The sequence below is a fragment of the Dasypus novemcinctus genome, chromosome 31, assembly GCF_030445035.2.
Source record: "Dasypus novemcinctus isolate mDasNov1 chromosome 31, mDasNov1.1.hap2, whole genome shotgun sequence".
NCBI lineage: Eukaryota > Metazoa > Chordata > Mammalia > Cingulata > Dasypodidae > Dasypus > Dasypus novemcinctus.
This window is the reverse complement of record NC_080703.1, coordinates 24,499,595-24,523,140: the sequence shown is the minus strand read 5'-3', so window position 1 is coordinate 24,523,140 and position 23,546 is coordinate 24,499,595. Positions and strand designations below refer to the sequence as shown.

Sequence of the window (23,546 nt, the reverse complement as noted above, 5' to 3'; positions counted from 1 at the left end):
TCCTTTCTGCTATTCTTCCTTCTATACTCTCCTCTAAGCCTGTCTCTCCTGTCTATTTCTTTCAGGTCTAGGGCATCCTAAAGGTGGATTCTTTTTTGCAAACCCTCTTAGTTTCTGTTTGTGAATATTTTATATTCACCTTCATATCTGAAGGACAGTTTTTCTGGGTAAAGAATTCTTGGCTGGCAGTTTTTCTCTTTCAGTATCCTAATTGTCTCATACCACTGTCTTCTCACTTTCATGGTTTTTGCCAGCAGATGACATGCATTGGCAGCTCTCAGTCCAATGGCAGCTCTCAGTCCCATGGCAGCTCTCAGTCTCATGGCAACTCTCAGTCCAATGTCTGGTCAGAGGGTATTTGTTGCAACACAGTCCAAATCAATGTGATAGAGCTTCCTGTCTGGAGGCTATGAGCCTTGTGATTCAAACTTTCTCTGAGACAGTTCCCCAGCCTTCTCTGGCAGCCACCTTCCTTTTCCCAGGTAGGAAATATTTCCACTCCCCTCTGAGTCCTCAACAATAGTCCCTGTTAGTAGAGGAGGAGATTGGGAGGGTTGTATACATTTTGCCCCTTGCTGGCTCCCAAGACAAACAATGACGCAGCCCCACCTGGCCTGGAAGTGCTCCTGGGACACAGCAGACCAAACTTGTGGGTCAGAAGCTGAGTCAGTCTTAGGCCATGTCCCTCTCTCTGTCTTCCCTTTCCTGGGATAGTAGATCCCTGGAACCCCATTTGTAGTCACAGGCCCAGAGACCTGAAAATTCTAAAGAATCTTTAGTGTGGGGGATGGTGCCGGCAGCAGCAGCCGCTGACTTCTACTCACAGTTCTGTTGTCGCAATTTCCCTCCTTTGTTCCTCTCTTCTCTGTGCCATGTCCAGCCTTCGCCTCAGCTGTAGGTTTTTTATATCAGATTAAGGAAGTTCCCTCTATTCTGAATTTGCTGAGTGTTTTTTTTTAAATCATGAATGGGGTTGGATTTTGTTAAATGCTTTGTCTGTATCTATCAGTATTATGTGATATTTCTTTGTTAGTCTGTTGGTGTGATTTGTTACATTAATTGATTTCAAATGTTGAACCAGCCTTGCATACCTGGAATAAATTCCACTTGGTCATGGTATATAATTCCTTTTATATATTGTTAGATTCAATTTGCTAATACAGGTATTTTGTTGAGGATTTTTGCATTGATGTTCAGGAGAGATAGTGGTCTGTAGTTTTCCTTTCTTGTAATGTCTTTGTCTGGTTTTGGTATTAAGATAAAAGCTTCATACAATGAGTTAGGAAGTATTTCCTCTGTTTCTAATTTTTGTAGGAGATTGAAGAGAATTGGTATCATTTCTTCTTTAATGTTTAGTAGAAGTCGCCAGTGAAACTATCTGGGCCCAGTCCTTTCTGTTTTGGATAGTTATTAATTTTGATTCAATTTCGTCAATAGATATAGGCCTATTCAGATGATCTATTTCTCCTGTGTGAGTTCTGATAGATTGTGTCTTTCAAGGAATTTGTCCATTTCATGCACGTTATCAAATTCGTAGGCACAGTTATTCATATTACTTCTTAATTATCCTTTTAATGCCCATGAAATCAGTAATGATGGCCTCTATTTCCTTTTTCTCTTTTTAAAGATTTATTTTATTTATTTCTCTCCTCTTCCCCCCCACCTCCCATTGTCTTCTCTCTGTGTCCATTCACTGTGTGTTCTTTGTGTCTACTTGCATTATCAGGCGGCACTGGGAAACTGCGCTTCTTTTTTGTTGGGTCATCTTGCTGCATCAGCTCTCTGTGTGTGCAGTGCCACTCCTGGGAGGCTGTGCTTTTTTCACGTGGGGCGGCTCTCCTTGCAGGGCGCACACCTTGCGTGTGGGGCACCCCTACGTGGGGACACCCCTGCGTGGCAGAGCATTCCTTGTGTGCGGCAGTGCTGCGTGTGGGCCAGCTTGCCACGCAGGTCAGGAGGCGCTGGGGATCAAACCCTGGATGCTCCATATGGTAGATGGATGCTCTATCAGTTGAGCCATGTCCGCTTCCCTCTGTTTCATTTCTGATATTAGTAATTTGTTTTTTCTTTTTTTCTTGACAGGGTTAACTAGAGATTTATCATTTTTATTGTTCTTTTAAAAAAATTGCTTTTGATTTCATTAGTTTTCTCTATTGTTTTCCTGTTTTCAATTTAATTAATATCTGCTCTACTTTTTATTATTTCTTTTCTTCTGCTTACTTTGGATTTAATTTGCACTTCTTTTTTCAGGTTTCCTAAGGGAGGAACTTAGATGATTAATATTAGACCTTTTTTCTTTTCTAATATGTGCATCCAATACTATAAATTTCCCTTTAAATACTGCTTTTGCTGTACCCACAAAATTGGATAAGTTGTATCTTCATTTCATATAATTCAAAATATTTAAAAATTTTAAGACTTTTCTTTGATCCATGTATTATTTAGAAGGGTTAATTAATCACCAAATATTTTGAGATTTACAGCTATTTTTCTGTTATTGATTTCTAGCCATCGTGATCTTAGAGCATATTTTATGTTATATATATTTCAGGATTCACCTGTGTTGTAGCATACAGCAGAACCTCATTCCTTTTTATGGCTGAATAATATTCCATTGTGGGTATATCCCACATTTTGTTATGCTTTCATCTATTGATTGATACTTGAGTTGCTTCTATCTTTTGGCTGTTGTGAATACTATTGTTACAAACATTAGTGTACAAACATCTGTTTGAGTCCCTGCTTTCAAGTCTTTGGGGTAATACTAAGAATTAGGACTGCCCAGGTATATAGTAATTTTATATTCAGTGTTCTGAGGAATCACAAAACCTATGTCCACAATGGCTGCACCATTTTACTTTCCTACAATAATATATAAGAATTTCAGTTTTTCCACATCCTTGCCAGTATCATCCAATTTCATTTTATTTTTTAATAATAGCTTTCTAGTGTGTATATGAAGTGGCATCTCATTTTGGTTTTGATATATATTTCTTAAAGACCAATGATGTTGATCTTTTCATGTGCTTATTGGCCATTGGTACATCTTCTTTGGAGATATGTCTATTCAACAACTTTGTCCATTTTTTACCTTGGTTATTTGTCTTTTTGTTGTTGAGTTGTAGCAGTTCTTTATATATTATGATATATAGTTCTTTGTATATAACCAGATATATGGTCAGCAATTATTTTTTCCCACTCTGTAGGTTGTCTTTTTTTCTTTAAGATTTATTTTATTTATTTATTTCTCCCCCCACCCCATTGTTTTGCACTCTTTGTCTGCTCTCTGTATCTGTTTGTTATGTGCTTGTCTTCTTTTTTCAGGAGGTGCCAGGAACTGAACCACATTTGTTTCTCTGTAGGTTGTCTTTTCACTTTCTTGATTACATCTTTTGACATATAGAAGTTTTTAATTTTGATGAAATCTATTTCTCTATTTTTTTCTTTTGTTGCTTGTGCTTTTGGTATCATAGCTAAAAAATTACTAACAAATCCAAGGTTATGAATGCGCCCCACCACACATGTTTTCTTTTTCTTCTAAGACTTCAATGGTTTTAGCACTTATGTTTAGGTCCTTGATTCATTTAGAGTTAATTTTTTAAAATGGTGTGAGGAAGGGATTCCCTTTCATTCTTTTGCACACAGATATCGAGTTTCTCCAGCACCCTTTGTTGAAGAGACTGTGCTTTCCCCAATTAATGTCCTTGGCTCCCTTGTCAAAAGCAATTGGCCATAACAAATCCAAAGTCAAAGTGAAGAGCCTTGCAGAGTGACTCGTCCTATCCAATGGGAACCTTCAAAGAGAGTCTTTGATTGACATCATAGTAACCAGCTGGTGCCTAAATATCCTGCCCTGCCAAGTTTTTCATTCATTCATTCATTCATTCATTCATTCATGCAGCAAATATTCATCGAAGTCTACCTGGTTGCAAGGCACTGGGGATACAGAGATAAAGACCTATGTCTTACTCTCAAAGAATTCTCAGTATACTGGAGACAATTTTTAAAAATATGTAGACAATTACAAATACTGTGAGAAAGGGTCTATGGGATCCTCAGTCCAGATGTGGGAGGGGATGTGTCAGGGAAGGTGTGCTGGAGGATATCCCATTTGGACTCAAGTCCCAAAGGCTTATTAGGAATAAACTGAGAAAAGTGTGCGAGGGTGGGGGCAGATGGGCTGGAGATACCTTCAAGGAACTATAAGTAGTTTGGATATTGGGCATGTGGGATAAAATGGGGCAGAGGTGGTGGGACACAGTGAAAGGAGGCTGTGCAGGTTGGCAGGTTCCTGATCATGAAGGCCCTGCATACCTGGCTGAGAAATGTGGGCTGTCTCTAGCTAGTGGTGGGGAGCCACTGAAAGTTTTAGGCATGTGTGTTTCCATCCTTCTCTCCCATTTCTCAGCAAGTTCTGTTCTTTTCCCCCATTTCCCAATAAATTCTTTTTACTGGCCTAAAAGAAAAAATCAATTGACCATAGATGTATTGGTTTATTTCTGAACTCAATTTTCCCCCCATTGTTCTGTATGTCTGTCTTTATGTCAGTACTATGTTGTTTTGATTACTGTGGCTTTGTGGTAAGGTTTTGGGAAGTGAGAGACCTCCAACCTTGTTCTTCCTTTGCAATAGTGATTTGGCTACTTGGGGCCCCTTGTAATTCCATATGACTTTGAGGATCATCTTTTCCATTTCAGCAAAAATCGCTGCTGGGATTTTGATAGGTATAGTCTGAATCTGTAGATCACTTTGGATAGTATAAACATCTTAATAATATTAAGTCTTCCTATCCATAAAGATGACATATCTTACCATTTGTTTAAGTAAAATTTCTTTCCACAGTTTTTGTAGTTTTCAGTGTACAAGTACTTCACCTCCTTGATTAAATTCCTAGGTATTTTATCCTTTTAGGAACTATTGTGACTGGAATTGTTTTTAAAATTTATTTCAGAATATTCTTTGCTAGTGTGTAGAAACACAACTGATTTTTGCATGTTGACTTTGTAGCCTCCAACTTTGCTGAATTCATTTATTTGTTCTAATGGTTTTCTTGTAGATTCTTCGGGATTTTCTATGTAAGGAGCCATGTCATTTGCAAATATAGATAGTTTTACCTCTTCCTTTCCAATTTGGCTGTCTTTTATTTCTTTTTCTTGCCTAGTTGTTCTGGCAAGGACTTCCAGTACAATATTGAATAGCAATGATGAGAGCAAGAATCCTTGCTTTTTCCTAACCTCAGTGGGAAGGCTTTCAGTCTTTTACTATTGAGCATGTAATGTTAGCGTTGGGATTTTCATAAATGCCCTTTATCATGTTCTGGAAATTACCTTTAGTTCTATTATTTGGAGTGATTTTTATCATGAAATGATGTTGGATTTTGTTAAATGGCTCTTATACATCAATTGAAGTGATCATGTGTTTTTTCCTTCTTTCTGTTAATGTGGTATATTACATTGATTTTCTTATGTTGAACCACCCTTGCATTCTGGGATAAATCTCACTTGTCATTGTATATAATTCTATTAATATGCTGTTGGATTCAATTTTCTAATATTGAGAATTTTTGCATCTATATTCATAAGGGAATTTGGTCTGTAGTTTTCATTTTTTTGTGACGTCTTTAGCTGGCTTTGGTATTAGGGTAAGTTTGGTCTCATGGAATGAGTTAGGAAGAATTCCTTCCTCTTCAGTTTTTTTGAAAAGTTTGAGAAGGATTGCTGTTAATTTTTCTTGGAATGTTTGTAGAATTCACCAATGAAACCATCTGGTCCTGGGATTTTCATTTAGGGAGATTTTTGATTACCGATTGTGATGGTTAGGCTATTATGTCAACTCGGCCAGGTAATTGTGCCCAGTTGTTTGGCCAAGCAAGCACTGGGCTAACTGTAATACAATGGCATTTATGGACTTTAATCACCATTGACTTCACTGCAGTGGGAAATCGTAGATAGCTGATTATAATTACATCAGTCAGGGAGACTGCTATCAGCAATGAGTGACACTTTATCCAATCAGTTGAATGCCTTAAAAGGGGAAGTGATTCCAGCATTGAGTGAGAATTTTCCAGCTCGTCTTTGACAGCTAACGTCTCCCAGAACTCGTCAAGAACCTTCACTGGACTTTCATTGGAGCCCCTGGTTGCAGCCTGCCTGCAGAATCTGGACTTGTGCATCCCCACGGCTGCATGAGAGACTCTGATAAATCTTACTATTGACAGATATCCCTTGTTGATTCTGTTTCCCTAGAGAACCCTGACTAATACACTGATTCAATGCCTTTAATTTTTATTGGTCGGTTGAGATCTACTCCTTCTAGAGTCTAGAGTAGGTAAGTTGTGTGTTTCTAAGAATTTGTTCATTTCCTCCAGATTACCAATTTTTTGGAATACAAGTGTTCATACAATTCATTTTTATTTTAATTTTTTAAATTTAAGAAATTTAAAAAAAGATAGTTTATTCATTTATTCCCCCACCCTTGTTTTGTGCTTGCTGTGTCTGTTCATTGTGTGCTCATCTTCCTTTTAAGAAGCACTGGGAACCAAACCTGGGACCTCCCATGTGGGAGGGAGGTGCCTAATCACTTGAGCTACCTCCGGTTCCTGCTTTGTCGGGTCTCTCATTATGTTTTCCTCCTTGTGTCTCATGTTGCATCATCTTGTTGTGTCAGCTTGCTGTGTCAGCCCATTGCATCAGCTTGCTGTCTTGCTTGTCTTCTTTAGGAAGCATGGAACTGACCCTGGGACCTCCCATGTGGTAGGCAGGAGCTCAATAGCTTCCCAGAATTCTTCTATAATCTTTTTAATTTTTGCAACATCAATGTTCCCTTTCTTTTTAGATTTTCATTTTGCATCTTCTCTCTCTTTTTTTTTTTTGGTCAGTCTAGCTAAAGGTTTATAAATTGTATTTATTATTTCAAAGAACCAATTTTTGGTTTCATTGATTCTCTCAATTGTGTTTTCTGTTCTCTATTTCATGTATCTTTGATCTAAGTTTTTTGTTTCATCTCTTCTTCTAACTTTAGATTTGGTTTACTTCTTTTTATAGTTTCTCTAGGTTTGAGGTTAGACTTCTTATTTGAGATATTTCTGCCTTTTTTTTTTTAAGATTTATTTATTTATTTCTCTCCCCTTCCCCTACCCCCCAGTTGTCTGCTCTCTGTGTCCATTCACTGTGTATTCTTCTGTGATCGCTTCTATCCTTATCAGCAGCACCGGGAATCTGTGTTTCTTTTTGTTGTGTCATCTTGTGTCAGCTCTCTGTGTGTGCGGCCATTCTTGGGCAGACTGCACCCTCCCTCACGCTGGGTGGCTCTCCCTGTGGGGTGCACTCCCTGCATGTGGGGCTCCCCCATGTGGGGGACACCCCTGAGTGGCATGGCACTCCCTGCGTGCATCAGCACTGCGCATGGGCCAGCCCCACACGGGTCAAGGAGGCCCGGGGTTTGAACCGTGGAACCCCCATGTGGTAGGCGGATGCCCTATCCATTGGGCAAAGTCTGCCTCCCCTCTGCTTTATTAATATAGGCATTCATAGCTATAAATTTCCTTCTGAGCACTACCTTTGTTACATCCAATAAGTTTTGATATGTTGTGCTTTCATTTTCATTCATGTCAAGATATTTTCTAATTTCCCTTGTGATTTCATCTTTGACCCATTGATTAAGAATGTTTACTTGTCCCCTGTCTTTGTTTTTATGTTTAAAGTGGATTTTTTATAGGCAACATATAGCTGGATCTTGTTTTTTTTAATACACCCTGATAGTCTCTGTCTTTTCATTTGTGTATTTGGACCATTCACATTTAAAGTGATTATTCATATAAGTGGATAAATACCTAACATATTTGTAAATTTTCTATTCATTGCCTATGTTCCTTGTTTCTTTTTTGTCAGCCACTTTTTTCTTACCCTCTCTAGTTTCTATTGAGCATTTAAATGGAATTATATTTTCTCTCTTCTCTTACCATATCAATTATTATTATTATTATTATTATTATTTTTTAAGGTACCAGGACTGGGTTTGGTGCTCAACTACTTAGCCACATCAGTTCCCCTGAGTTGGTTTCTTCATTTGTTTGCTTGTTGTTTGCTTTCTTTTTTTGGGGTGGCATTTGGGAAGAGAATCTGGGACCTCCCATGTGGAAAGCAGGTGCTCAACCACTTGAGCCACATTAGCAAAGGGAAAAAGGAATGGAAAAGGCAGAACAGAATATCCAAGAACTATGGGGGCAATTACAAAATATGGAACATACATGTAATGGGAATACCAGAAGGAGAAAGAGATAAAATATATTTGCATGAGTTTAGAATATTCACAGATAAACAGAAACTGAGAGAGTCTGCAACCAAGAGACCAGCTTTCCAGGAAATACTGAAGGATGTGCTACAGCAAGAAAAGAAAAGACAAGAGAGAGGCTTGGAGGAGAGCCTAGACATGAAGATTAGTTCAGTAAAAGTAACTAAAAGTGTAAAAAAGAGTGGTGAAAATAAGATATGACAGATAAAACCCAAAGGTCAAAATGGGTGAAATAAGAACTGCCTTTACAGTAATAACATGAAATGTTAATGGATTAAACTCCCCAATCAAAAGACATAGACTGGCAGAATGGATAAGAAAATATGAGCCACCTATGTGCTGTCTGCAAGAGACTCACCTTAGACCCAAGGATACCAATAAATTGAAATTGAAAGGCTGGAAAAAGATAGCCCATACATGCAGTAATTTAAAAAAAAACACTGGTAACTATACTTATATCAGATGAAATAGACATTAAAAGCAAAGCTGTTATGAGAGACAATGAAGGACATTATATACTAAGAAAAGGGACAATTCACCAGGAAGACATAACAATCATAAAGTATATGCACCTAACCAGGATGCCCAAAATTACATGAGGCAAACACTGGCAATACTGAAGGGAGAAATAGATGTCTCTGCAATAATAGTTAGAGATTTCAATAAACCACTTTCAGCATTGTATAAAACATCTAGGAAGAGGAGCAATAAAGAAACAGAGTACTTGAATAATATGATAAATGGACTAAACCTAATAGACATACAGAACATTGTACCCCAAAACAGCAAGATATACATTCTTTTCAAGTGCTCAAGGATATTTCTCCAGGATAGACCATATGTTGGGTCATAAAACAGATCTCAATAAGTTGAACAAGATCAAAATTACACAAAGCACTTTCTCTGACCATAGTGGAATAAAGTTAGAAATCAACAGCAGGCAGAAAAAGGGAAAATTCACAGATATATGGAGATTAAACAATACATTTAAAAATAATCAGTGGGTCAGAGAAGAAATTGTGAGAGAAATCAATAAATATCTTGAGATGAATGAAAATGAGAGCACAACATATCAGAACCTATGGGATGCAGTGAAGGCAGTGCTGAGAAGGAAATTTATAGCCTTCAATGCTTACATTAAAAAAGCAAAAAGAGCTAAAATCAATGGCATAGCTATATAGCTAGAGGAACTAGAAAAAGAACAGGAAACTATTCCAATGAAATAACAAGGATCAGAGCAGAAGTAAATGAAATTGAGAACAACAACAAACAATTAACAAAACCAAGAGCTGGTTCTTCAAGAAGATTAACAAAATAGATAGGGAAACGGATGTGGCTCAACAGATAAAGCATCTCCCTACCATATAGGAGGTCCAAGGGTTCAATACCCAGGGCCTCCTGGCTGGTGTGGTGCACTGGCCCATATGCAGTGCTGCTGTGTGCAAGGAGTGCTGGCCCATGCAGGGATGCCCCCACGTATAGGTGCCCCCACACAAGAAGTGGATCCTGCGCAAGGAGAGCCACCTCACACAAAACCGCTGCCTGCCCAGGAGTGTTGCCACACACATGGAGAGCTGACGCAGAAAGATGGTGCAACAAAAAAGAGACAAAGATGCCCAGAGCTGCCTGATGAGTATACAAGTGGACACAGAAGAACACACAGCGAATGGACACAGAGAGCAGACAATGGGGGAGGGGAGGGAGAAATAAATCTTTTAAAAAAACAAGAATAAAATAGATAAACCCTTAGCTAGACTGATGAAGAAAAAGAGAGAGAAGATGCAAATAAATAAAATAAAAAATGAAATGGGGACATTACTACTGACCCCACAGAAATAAAAGAGATCATAAGAGGATACTATGAACAACTGTGTGCCAAAAAACTAGACAGTGTAGATGAAATAGAAAAATTTCTGGGCCCATATGAACAATCTACACTGACTTTAGAAGAAATAGAATATTTCAACAAACCAATCACAAGCAAAGAGATTGAAACATTCATCAAACTCCCCCAAATAAAAAGTCCAGTACCAGATGGTTTCAATGGTGAGTTCTGCCAAACACTCAAAGAAGATTTAATATTAATCTTACTCAAACTCTTCAAAAAAATTGAACAAGAAGGAATGCTAGCAAACTCAGTCTATGAAGCAATATCGCCCTCATACTAAAGCCAGATAAAGATATTATGAAAAAAGAACATTACAGACCCATTTCTTTAATGAATATGGATGGAAAAATCCTCAAAAAAAAAAAAACTTGCTAATCATATCCAACAACACATTAAAAGAATAATTCATAATGATCAAGTGGGTTTTATACTGGGTATACCAGGTTGGTTCAATACAAGAAAATTAATCAGCATAATATACCACATTAATAAATCAAAGAAGGAAAATCACATGATCCTATCGATTGATGCAGAAAAGGCATTTGACAAAATACAGCATCCTTTCTTTATAAAATACTACAAAAGATAGGAATTGAAGGAAACATTCTCAACATGATAAAGGCCGTATATGAAAAACCCACGGCTAGCATTGTACTCAATGGTGGAACACTGAAACCTTTCTTACTGAGATCAGGAACAAGACATTGCCACTACTGCTGTTCAGTATAGTGTTAGAGATTCTAGCTAGAGCAGTCAAGCAAGAAAAAGAAACAAAGGCATCCAAGTTTGAAAGGAAGAAGTAAAACTTTTGCTATTAGCAGATCATATGATCCTATACCTAGAAAGCTCCAAAAACTGTACAACGAAGTTGCTAGAGCTAATAAATGATTTTAACAGAGTGGCAGGATACAAGATTAATATGCAAAAATCAGTAGTGTTTCTATACCCTAGTAATGCATAATCTAAGGAGGAAGTCAGGGAAAAAATCCCATTTACAATAGCGACTAAAAGAATCAAATATTTAGGAATAAACCTAACCAAGGATGTAAAGCACTTATATTCAGCAAACTACAATGCATTACTAAAAGAAATTTTTAAAAGCCCTAAAGAAATGGAAGAACATTCTGTGCTCATGTATTGGAAGACTAAATAGTGTTAAGATGTCAGTTCTACCCAAATTAATATCCACGTTCAATGCAATCCCAGTAGAAATTCCACCAGCATTTTTTAAACAAATGGAAAACACAATCATCAAATTTATTTGGAAGGGTAAGGGGACCTGAATAGCCAGAAACATCTTAAAAAGCAAGAACCAAGTTGGATGACTCTCACTTCTGGACTTTAAGTCATATTATCTAGCTACAATGGTAAAAACAGCATGAAACTGGCATAAAGATAGAATATAGATCAATGGGCCTGAATTGATGGTTCAGAAACAGACCCTCACATCTATGGTCAAGTGATTTTTGACAAGGCTGTGAAACCCACCCAGCTGTGGCAGAACAGTCTATTCAACAAATGGTGCTGGGAGAACTGGGTATTATTGTCAAAAGAAGGAAAGAGGGCCCCTATCTTATACCTAATACAAAAATTAACTCAAAATGGATCCAAGACCTAAATATAAAAGCTAGAATCATAAAGCTCCTAGAAGAAAATGCAGGGAAACATCTTCAAGGCCTGGTGGTAGGTGGTGGGTTCTTAAACCTCACACTGTAAGCACAAGCCATGAAGGAAAACATGGAAAAGTGGAACCTCTTCAAACTAAAAACTTCTGTGATTCAAAGGACTTCGTCAAGAAGGGAAAAGGCACCTCAACTGGAGAAAGTATTTAGAAATCACATATCTGATAAGGGTTTGATTTTCATTCTACATACAACTCGACAACAAAAGAGCAAGCAATCCAATTAAAAAATGGACAGAAGATTTAAATAGACATTTCTCCAAAGAGGAAATACAAATGGCCAAAAGGCACATGAGAAAATGTTCAATATCATTAGCTGTTAGGGAAATGCAAATCAAAATGACTAGAAGATATCATCTCACACTATATAGGATGCCATTATTAAAAAACAGAAAACAAGTGCTGGAGAGGATGTGGAGAGATAGGAACACTTACTCACTGTTGGTGGGATTGTAAAATGCTGCAGCCTCTGTGGAAGACAGTCTGACGGTTCTTCAGGAAGCTAAATAGAGAATTGCCATATGATCCAGCAATTCCTCTACTAGGAATATATCCAGAAGATCTGAAAACTGTGGCATGAACAGATATTTGCACACCAATGTTCATAGCATTGTTATTCACAATTGCCAGAAGATGGAAATAACCCAGTGACCATCAACTGATGAATGGATAAACAAAATGTGGTATATACATATAATGGAATACTATTCTGCTGTAAGAACTGAAATTGGGACACATATGACAACATGGATGAACCTTGAAGACATTATACTGAGTGAAATAAGCCAGTCACAAATGGACAAATATTGCATGGTCTCACTAATATGACCTAATATGAAGAATAAATGCATGGAGTTAAAACCTAGAGTATAGATTATTAGGAGATAAGAGGAGAGCTGGGAAGGGTACTGATGCTTAATGTATGTTGAAGTTTTATTTTTTTTTATTTTTTTTATTTTTTATTTTTTATTTTTTTTAAAGATTTATTTATTTATTTATTTTCCCCCCCTCCCCTGGTTGTCTGTTCTTGGTGTCTGTTTGCTGCGTCTTGTTTCCTTGTCCGCTTCTGTTGTCGTCAGCGGCACGGGAAGTGTGGGGGGCGCCATTCCTAGGCAGGCTGCTCCCTCCCTTCACGCTGGGCGGCTCTCCTCACGGGCGCACTCCTGGCGCGTGGGGCTCCCCCACGCGGGGGACACCCCTGCGTGGCACGGCACTCCCTGCGCGCATCAGCACTGCGCATGGCCAGCCCCACACGGGTCAAGGAGGCCCGGGGTTTGAACCGCGGACCTCCCATATGGTAGACGGACGCCCTAACCACTGGGCCAAAGTCCGTTTCCCAAAGTTTTATTTTTTAAAGATTTATTTATTTCTCTCCCCTTCCCCCTCCCCCCCCCCCGGGTTGTCTGTTCTCTGGGTCCATTTGCTGCGTGTTCTTTGTCCGCTTCTGTTGTTGTCAGTGGCACGGGAATCTGTGTGTCTTTTTGTTGTGTCATCTTGTTGTGTCAGCTCTCAGTGTGTGCAGCACCATTCCTGGGCAGGCTGAAATTTCTTTGGCGCTGGTCGGCTCTCATTGCGGGGTGCACTCCTTGCGCATGGGGCTCCCCTACGCGGGGACACCCCTGTGTAGCACGGCACTCCTTGCATGCATCAGCACTGTGCATGGGCCAGCTCCACTTTGAAGTTTTAATTAATTTGACTGTAAAAGTATGGAAATGGATAGAGTTGATGGTAACACATAATTGTCAGTAGAACTACCGCAGCTAGTTTATAAATTGTGGCTGCAAGGGGTAGTCTAGTATGTAAATATCAACTGAAAGAAAGCTGGAGAATTATCTAGAGACTGAATAACAGTGAAACCAGAGGTGGATGAGAGTTGTGGTTAATAGTACCAGTACAAGAATATATCTTTCTATGAACTAGAACAAATGTACATCACTATTGCAAGTTGGTAAGAATGTGGAGAAGTACGGGAAAAATACAATTAATGGAAGCTGAGGACTACAGCAATAATGTAATATTCTTGCATCAGTGCCAAAGACGTGGTATGGAAATAATATACCAAATGTGTGCTACAGACCATAGTTGGTGGTAATAGTCTGATGATATTATCTCATAATTTGTAGCAAATGTTCCACAACAATGTAGTGTGTTGGTGGACGGGTATTGTATGGGAATTCCGCATGATTCTTTTGTAAGCTCAAAATTTCTCTAATAAAAATTTATTAAAAAACAACAACAACAACAACAACAATAAAATCCACAGCTAGTAAGGGGCAGAGGCCAGGATTCAAACCCAGTTCTGGCACCAACCCTAGATGCTTCACCACCGCTGCTCTGCAGCTACGAGTAACGGAGAGCATCTTCCGAAGGCTTTGGTACTTACAGCTTCCAGGTCAGACACGCTGGTCCCTGTGGGTGGGTGTGACACGCGGGGCTAGAAAATGGACCTGGATGTCTTTGGGGTTCAGACAAGGCTTGGTACACCAGAGGGCGTTGTGGTCTCGTGGTGCTGCTTTCCTTCCGCTGCATGCCCCTAAGGTGTGTGTCTGCTACCTTGCTTTGGGCTAGGTTTCACCCTGGGTATTTTTGGTTGTCTGCTTTTCTCTGGTTAGGTTTCAGAAACTCACCCCAACGGAAGAAGTTGTCCATAAAATTTTAGAAGTCAGTGTGTTAGCCCTAACTGTGTCTGTGTGCCTTGAGCACCTCACCTCTCTCTATTCCCATTTCCTGCTCTACGAAACAGCCATTGCTAAAAATGTGATTTTTTTTTTTTTTTTTTGCCCCTGCTGGGTGGGTGGGTGGTAATGTTTAGCTTTAAAACCTTTGTCGGAGGGAAAACCTACTCAGCATTTCTCCAGGAGAATAACATTTTTATTTTGGGACATAAAGACTGACTTTTCCAGGGCAATAACCTCTGCAACTTTGGAAACCTGAAACTTGCTTTTAACCTGAACACTGACTCAGAAACTGAATGAGTCTCACTGATTCTAAAGCCAAATATTTCCCGGGATCCTCGTTATGGAGAAGGGCAGTACGCCAGGCGCAGCTTTTCCAGCGTGGAAGCTTTTCCTACGTGTCTGACTAGCTTTCACGGCTAGTGCCGTTGTTGAGCACCCGTATGTACCAAGCTCGGTGCTAAGTGCTTGACGAACATGAGCCCGTTTCATCCTCCCTCAAGGCTCCGAGCATGCATTTTACAGATGAGAAAATTGAGGTTCACTCGTAAGGAGTTGAAAACCATTGCTCTGTCTCATGCATTCTCAGTAAAGATGATATCACCTCCAAGGAGGTAAAAATTGTTCAGGGGGCGGAGAAAAAAAGATCTTTCTCTTTTTATGTATAACGCAAAGACATACAAATGGAACATAAACAGAAACACAGTTTATCTGTGGTATTAAAATTTCATGGAAGGGGGATGAGTAGGAAAACAGTGCCTCAAAAGATGGACACATACTGCTCTAGCTTAATTTTTTATTCATGAAAATTTATCAGGAAGAATGATACCTGTGGATCTTCTAAGCCAAACCAAAATTGCCAAGCACCTGAACACACAGCGAGGGAAAATATCTGGATGCCAGTAAAAAGCTAAGACTTAAAACTAATGTCAACTGCTTGGCTGCCACTGCTACTCAAACCCAAGGAACTCTCTCGTTCCAGATCACTGTCAGTGGAGGCTCCACAATTTCTAAGTGACGGGTTTTGGGGGAGAGATCTTCTGTTGGAAAAGGGGCTTGAAGCTATGTTGTCATGCCATTTTAGGTAAGTTTGAGGACACATCTATTATTGAATTGAAGGATGTAGTTGACCAACGCTGTCCAGGACATTCCCAGACACACACATTTGGACAAAGTTTTCTCTACTCCTGAACATCACTGTTCCTGGGGTATCTTTGGCTTCCTCTCCTTGTGGAGAGAGCTTAGCGCATCTTGGTTGCTTGCCACCTCACCCCCGCGACAGAGAGATGACAAACAGCCCCCCGGGGAAATTCATCAACAGTCACTGACTTAAAACCTGAAGGTCATTTCTACTGTCTGCAACCAGTGACAAGGAAATTTTATAACTAAGCTATGCCACACGTACATTTCTAAAACGTAAAAGCGTCACTTTTAACAACTTAGTTCACTGTGCTTCCTATTCCAGCGGACAGCAAACCCTAGCTTTCAGTTTGGGGAACTGGTGACTAAGAGCCTGAATTTGCTGTTTATTTCGATTGAAAAAAAAAAAAACCCCGTTTGAGCTCAGCAGAGATGGTCGAGGGATAGGCTGGGGCGCACAGGAAGCCGCGCGCCCTTCAAAGGCACCTGGCTCCCTGGCGCCGGGCGAGGCACGCCTGGCACTGCCGCGCAGACCTTCCTCAGAGCCACATCCAGGACAGCCGGGTAAGTGCGGCTGGGGCCCTGCTCAGGCCCTTTCGAGAATGCTTGACAGACATGCGTGTGGGCCGGGGGGCGCTCGGGGGTCTGTCATTCCCGCGCTCACGGCGGTCACACGGAGCCCACAGCCCTCGCCTACAGGGCAGTCGCGCGGCAGCTTCTCTCCCCGCGCCCAGCTGGCCCAAGTCCACACGCCCAGAACACACAGATGATTTTCACCAAAAACACACACTTTGCTGCTACTTATTTCTCTCAAGACGCCCAGGAGACAGCCTATAAAAAGGGCCTAGAGAATAATCACCTTCACCAGCTGTGTTTATTGTTTGCTTTTCTGATCATTTCCTAACCACTCAGTCTCTTTTAGTCCTTTAATTTTTACTGGTAAGGCGGTGGAGAAAGACTGGAATTGTTATTTCTTTAACAAACTTTTTTTTAGAGACCACGCGATCACGCGCCAAGGTTTCAGCATGAGTTTGCCAAGAGTAAATTAAACTTCCTCTCCTTAGAAACACTTAGTTTGGGCTGTTGGGCATTTGGGAGGGGCAGGGAGAGTGGGAATGGTGGGAAATACTGAGCCAGGTGAAAAGGCTTTTACTGCGGAGTGTCAGGTTCAAGGAGCAAGTGGAAGATGACCTTGAGTCAGAAAGGGCCAAATCCCTGAACTGCGGTTTCACGCGGGAACCTACGCGTAACTTTAAGAAGACTTGAACCTCTTCATCTCCTGGCTTAGGACACGAGGGGGACAGGGGAGGAAGAGATTTTTCATTTTGGCTACGATCTGCATTTTCCAAACCTGTCAGAGGGAGTCCCGCTCTAGCAGGCTTCAGTGCACTTTATCTTGATGCCTATATGCTGTTTAAGGGAAAGACCAAACAGTCCTCCCAAATTACCCAACTGAGAATTTCAAGCCTTAAAAGCACATTTGCTGGGTTAGTGTCAAACTGGCCCAGACACAGGGAGCCACTCACGTTTGGGAGGCCAGGGCTCTCCCCACCTGAGATGATGTCCTAGCATAAACGTGGGGCTGGCAGTGGGGTGCTGGAGCCGGCTCGCACCACCTCCTGAGAGTGGACTGTGAAATATCCAGGAGTCTTGTTAGGCAGTTCTTAAAATGTTGGCAGCCTGAAACGGGCCAAGGTGAGAGCGTTTACGCTGTGGAAACCAGCAAACGCTACACATCAGAGCTTTTTTGGTAGAGACCTGGTTTACCAGCACATCCCTGGGACTTGGGCTCGGATAAGCAAGCTCTACCCCTGGCTGTGTGGTCTTCAAAAGTCACTTAACCTTTCCGAACCTTTCATGACTTCTCTACCCCATGCGTCAGTTATGCTTGCTTAGCTCACAGCACAGAGTTTTTACTGAAGGGGTGTGGGGACAGGGCCATGGGAGTAGAATTAAAGGCACAATGCCAGTGCATAGGTTTTGAACTCTTATGAAGTACAAAGCATGCTGGAGGAAGGACAATTTTTATATAAACGCAAGTGACCCACCTGGCCTTTTAGCTGAATGGTTATCTAAGAAATTACTGAATTTTTTGAAGTTCCAAGCTGAAGAGGAAACATGCGTAGAGTTTTGTTTTGTTTGCTCGTTGTTCGCTCATTGTCCTTGCTCGTTATCTGCTCATTGTCTGCTCATTGTTTTTTTCTTGTTGTCTGCCTACTGTTTTTTACTCATTGTCTGCACATTATTTGTTTGTCTTCTTTAGGAGGCACAGGAACTGCACCCGGGACCTCCCATGTGAGAGGCAGGCAGTCAACTGCTTGAGCCTTACTCCCCTGCAGAGATTTGTAAATGTTTGTTTTTATGTCAGCAAGGCCCTGGGTAGAGTTCTGTTGGGGATCTCAACTAGTCTTGTCATTTCTGCAAGTAATTCAGTGGCCCAGACGAGGAGAATTCTTCTAGAAACACATCCACATGACCTCCTTGAAAAGGAGGTTTTACCACCCCCACCTTACAAGTGAGAGCTCGCAGCAGAGGGGTGAGAAAGCTAGCGAACGGCAGAGCCAGGACTGAGAGGAAATCTGCCTGCCTCCCAAGGCCAGGGGCGTTTCATTTGGTTGTGCTGCCCTGCGAGGAACAGAGGACTTGAGCTTGGAAAGGAACCAGGGGGCTAAACGTGAAGAGCTAGGCTCTGCCTTCGGCACAGTTTTGATTTGTTTTTGTTCTTGCAGAAATCTTCTCTGCCCTTTTCCTCATCAACTCCTTCTGCCTGAGCCCAGGTCTGCCCTGCGGAGTCGGCAGATTAAAAAAAAAAATGGACCCCACAGGCATAACAGATACCACCGTGGACGAAAGCGTCTATAGCAATTATTATCTCTATGACAGCATCCCCAAGCCTTGCAACAAAGAGGGCATCAAGGCGTTTGGGGGCCTCTTCCTCCCGCCACTCTACTTTTTGGTCTTCGTCTTCGGTCTGCTTGGAAATTCCGTGGTGGTTCTGGTCCTGTTCAAATACAAGCGCCTGAAGTCCATGACCGACGTCTACCTGCTCAACCTGGCCATCTCGGACCTGCTCTTCGTGTTTTCCCTCCCGTTCTGGGGCTACTACGCCGCAGACCAGTGGCTTTTCGGGCTCGCGCTGTGCAAGATTATCTCCTGGATGTACCTGGTGGGATTTTACAGTGGCATCTTCTTCATCATGCTCATGAGCATCGACAGATACCTGGCCATCGTGCACGCGGTGTTCTCCTTGCGAGCGAGGACCCTGACTTACGGGGTCATCACCAGCTTGGTGACCTGGTCGGTGGCGGTCTTCGCCTCCCTGCCGGGCCTGCTGTTCAGCACCTGCTACACGGAGCGCAACTACACCTACTGCAGAACCAGGTACTCGCTCAACGCCACGACGTGGAGGGTGCTGAGCTCGCTGGAGATCAACGTTCTGGGGCTGGCGCTGCCCTTGGGGGTCATGCTGTTTTGCTACTCGATGATCATCAGGACGCTGCAGCACTGTAAGAACGAGAAGAAGAGCAAAGCGGTGAGGATGATTTTTGCCGTGGTCGTCCTCTTCCTGGGGTTCTGGACCCCGTACAACCTCGTGCTCTTCCTCGAGACCCTGGTGGAGCTCGAGGTCCTGCAGGACTGCACTTTGGAAAGACACCTGGACTACGCCGTCCAGGCCACAGAAACCCTGGCTTTCGTTCACTGCTGCCTGAACCCCGTCATCTACTTTTTCCTGGGGGAGAAGTTCCGCAAGTACATCATCCACCTGTTCAAAACCTGCTGGGTCCCGTCTGTGCTGTGCCGATACTGCGGGCTGCTCCACCTGTACCCCGCCGACACCCCCAGCTCCTCTTACACGCAGTCCACCGTGGACCACGACCTTCACGATGCGCTCTAGACACGACCCAGGCAAAACACAGCGACCACACGAAACACGCCCTGAGCTTCAGAACCTGCTTGAAACTGTATTTTGGTAAGAGTTCCCTGAGCCGTTGTCAGAGAGAAGGCGTGCATCCAGAGCACACAGTTGGCTTCTCCCCCCGAAGGTAGCTTCACCTCTTGCAATATGAAATTTCAGCCTGGAGAGAGTTCTCCTGCCCTGAGTATCCTTCTTCACACCAGGCTTGTGTGCAGGTATAAGTAAATCCAAGGAGAATTCTAAGCAATTTCAATGAGGTTATAGATAATCTCCAAGGGGAAAGACCATTCCTTTCTAACCTGGACTGATGGGGTAGAGAATTGACTGATGGAATCAACTGCTACTTCTGCTATGAAAAAAAGTCCCTCGGATTAATCTCTAGCTCTTGTGGATCAATACAGAAAACTCTGACGTACTGTTCTCGTATTTTTCTAATGCTATATCTGAGGCCTGATGCATTGCATGAAGACAGATATATGCAGAAACAATTTGTGAAGTAAAGGGTTTAGACCTTGATTCTTTTATTGTAAGGAATTATTTGTTAATTGAAGCCAAATATCTCATGTTGGTTGTAAGTATAAGGATGTGAAAGCATTAGCAGTTCTGATTTTCAACTATGAAATACAAGGCAGTCAAAATCCAAACACGCTTGTGGAAATTCCAAATGTTTCATTTGCTGGTGGGCATGATTTGTTTGGTTTTAATTATAGCAGATGAATATTTACATTAAGGGGAGTACATGTGGCTCAGGCAGTTGAGCACCTGCCTCCCACACAGAAGGTCATGGGTTTGGCTCCTGGTGCCTTCTAAAGAAGACAAACAAACAATGAGCAGACAGTAAGCTGACATTGAGCAAAAACAAGGAGCAGACAAGAAAAAACAATGAACAGACAATGAGCAGACAACCAGCAAAAAAAAAAACCCCATTGAGCAGACAACCAGCAAAAAAACCCCCCAATGTGCAGATGATGAGCAAACAACGAGCAGACAATGAGCAAAAAACAAATGAGCAGGGAGCAGGTGTGGCTCAAGCAGTTGAGTGCCCACCTCCCACAGGGAAGGTACAGGATTCAGTTCCTATTGTCTCCTACAGAAAAAAAAAAACAGCAAGCAAAAACAATGAGAGCAAACACTGAGCAAACAGATGAGGGTGCCATCTCAGGGGTGGGAAAATTATTTAAAAAAATAGTAATAATACATAGGTCCCAAATACATTTATTTGGGGTCTTTAGCTTGATTACAAACAATGTCTTCAAAATTAAAAAAAGCACTAATAAAGTATGATGATACTATCTTAATCATTTTGAAGTGCTTGCCATTGATTGTGTTAGAAAGAATCAACTAAAAGTTACTACTGATATGGCATAAAAATGACCCTGTCAAAAAATGATGAAATTATGAAAAGTGTCATTCATTCTCTCTTTTGAACCCAGGACCTCATACCTGGGAAGCACCTGAGTTACATCCACTCCCCGTTGGACCTTGTTTTTAATTTTTTCTTTTTTTCTTTTTTTTATTGGCCCTTGTTCTTAATTTTTCAGTGACTCAAAAGTTTGGTCAGCAAATTCTTACACATCATTTTAATAATCTAATCAATTGTTTTATATCATTTAGATAAATTGCTATCTCTTTCCTTTAAGCCTTAACCAGAATTAAGCAAAGATTAAGACCTTTGATCCCTCCAAAATCAAAACCAGTCAAGCTAGTAACTGAATCAGTTTAAGGTACTTCTTCTGTAAGTTCACACATTATTGCATGCTGTAAGTTTTTTTAGGTTGGAAAGCATGTAATGACCTAGCCTATATTTTGCAGACAGGGCACAAGCTGAGAGGTACAGGTCAGACAAGGACACCAGGCCCGAGCCACCACCTCCCCGTTCAGGCCCAGCCTCTGAAGCTCATTTCTACCCACGCCATCTTCATTGTGCAGTATATACATTTTTTATAAAGAATGTCTTCCCAGAAAATGTAGTTTTGGAAAAGTGATTTAAAAAGGGAAAGCTGATACTGTCTTTACAGAAATAAAACAAAAATCAAATAAACCTGCAGATATCCTGCAGAGCCTTTTTTTCCAGGTATGTTTGTGTTCGGGTCTCCTGACGGAGATGACCTTGAGCTGCCCATGGTCCCACGGCTCCACCACGTGGGCTGCCACGGACTTGCCCACGGGACGTGATCACAGGGTCCACGGTGGAGGGCTCCACCCGAGGAGGGAAAGGAGGCGCTGTGGTGTTGTAGGGCACGTGGGGGCAAGATTGGGTAAACCAGGGGCTGGTTTGCATCCTAATCAGTGCCTTTGTTAAAAAACCACCAAAAAACCTCTGTGTGGTCTGCTAGGATCTGCCAATCCTACGTCTGTGTTCTCCTGTGGACTTGAACGGGTTACTTTCCTCAAATCCCCCCTCTTCTTCTCATCTGTAAAATGAGTATATTATACCTACAGCTCAGAGTGCTTGAAAGAAAGAAAAAACATGAATGCAAAGCACCTATGTTCCTGATACATCACAGATGAAAGCGCGTTTGGGATCTGCCCAACCAGCGGCTTCCTCCACTTTCCTGGCCATAACAGTGACACAAACTAGATGCCACTAGGAGACACACGCTGGCTGAAGGGGCATTACTGTGCCTTCTTTGCACCTACAGTGCTAAGCAATAGTGAGGCACGGTTCCCTGGCGTCCGCCCTGCCCGAGGTGGGAGACTATCATTGCTGGATGTCACTCAAGGCTCCCCTCATTCCAAAGTTGAGGGGCAGTATTCCCTCAGGGTGGGAAAGGAACGCCCTCTGGCAACATCCAAACGTAACCCTCTCAGAACTCTGAGAAGAAAGTTTCTCCCAGTTAGTTGTGCAGATATATACAAAGTGAGCCTGAGCCTCAGCAGAGTTGCAACACCTACTCTCCAGTTCATTGGACTTACCCCGGTCAGCTAACAGGGAGGTGAGGATGGTCAACCACCACACCAGGGAGCCAAGAGAGTCTACAGCTGTAAGCAGGAGAATCCCATCCATCAGCCATGGGGGATCTAAGTCCCCTCGCCACTTAGAGGTGGAGTGGACATTGCCATCCCAGGGTCCACAGGATGGAGAATAAAATATGGATTAGAGTGGACTTACTGGTATTCTACTATAGAACTATTGTGACTCTAGCAGTGGAAGAAATTGTAGCATTGATGTGGAGACAGTGGCCACGGGAGTTGCCGAGGGCAGGGAGAGGGAAGAAGAGGTGTGATGTGGGGGCATTTTCAGGACTTGGAGTTGTCCTGAATGACACTGCAGGGACAGATGCAGGACATTATATATCCTGCCATAACCCACTGAATGGGCTGAGGGACAGGGTTAAGTACAATGTAAACTAGAATCCATGTGGTGCAGCAGTGCTCCAAAATGTATTCATCAAATGCAATGAATGAGCCACACTGATGAAAGAGGTTGTTGATATGGGAGGAGTGGGGTGGGGAGTAGGGTATACTCTTATATTTTTTAATGTAACATTTTGTGTGATCTATGTATCTTTAAAAAAAAAGGCAATAAAAAAATTTCATTTTCAAAAAAAAAAAAAAAAGCCAGGATGATTTCTCCACAAAGGCAGGTTTTACTGTTAAATTGTAGACCTGAAATGTAGCCCTTCCTTGTTGCAGCATGTCTAGCTTCTAGAGAACACAGACTTAGTGCAATTTGCTTAAGAACAATATAAAATAACCTGGTCTGTGTCTGTCCCATAGTAGGCACTCAATAAATTTCTGTTGCATAAATAAATTTCATCCGCTTCCCATGAGAAGGAAAAATACCTGGTGATGCCAAAGGGTTTTCACAGCTTTCCTGAAAAGCTTCTAACAGTTTGGAATTATTTGATGCAATCAATTCATATTTGTTGAATGTCTATTTTGAGCCATGCAAAATGCTAGGTCATGGAGGGAATAAAGAGATAAATGAGTAATTTCTGCACTCAGGGAATT

General features: G+C 41.7%; 1 protein-coding gene across 2 annotated transcripts; it reads left to right on the top strand.

Moving 5' to 3' along the window:
* The first annotated feature begins 397 nt into the window (after positions 1–397).
* Positions 398–23,152, top strand: CCR4 (C-C motif chemokine receptor 4). Of its 2 annotated transcripts, none has more exons than XM_004471118.4 (2): positions 398–482; positions 18,406–23,152. In XM_004471118.4, the coding sequence occupies exons 1-2, from the start codon at positions 410–412 to the stop codon at positions 19,569–19,571; spliced, it is 1,239 nt and encodes a 412-aa protein (XP_004471175.2). In that variant the 5' UTR covers positions 398–409; the 3' UTR covers positions 19,572–23,152. The 2 variants fall into 2 exon arrangements, with proteins under 2 accessions (XP_004471175.2, XP_004471174.1); XM_004471117.4 differs by lacking the exon at positions 398–482 and adding an exon at positions 15,808–16,240.
* Positions 23,153–23,546: the final 394 nt, after the last annotated feature.

Excerpts from the sequence above, each read along its gene's own strand:
- CCR4 (XM_004471118.4), top strand. The coding sequence starts at position 410 with ATGAGCCTTGTGATTCAAACTTTCTCTGAGACAGTTCCCCAGCCTTCT. Across the intron at positions 483-18,405 it reads AGCCACCTTCCTTTTCCCAG|AAATCTTCTCTGCCCTTTTC; the intron begins GTAGGAAATATT and ends TTGTTCTTGCAG.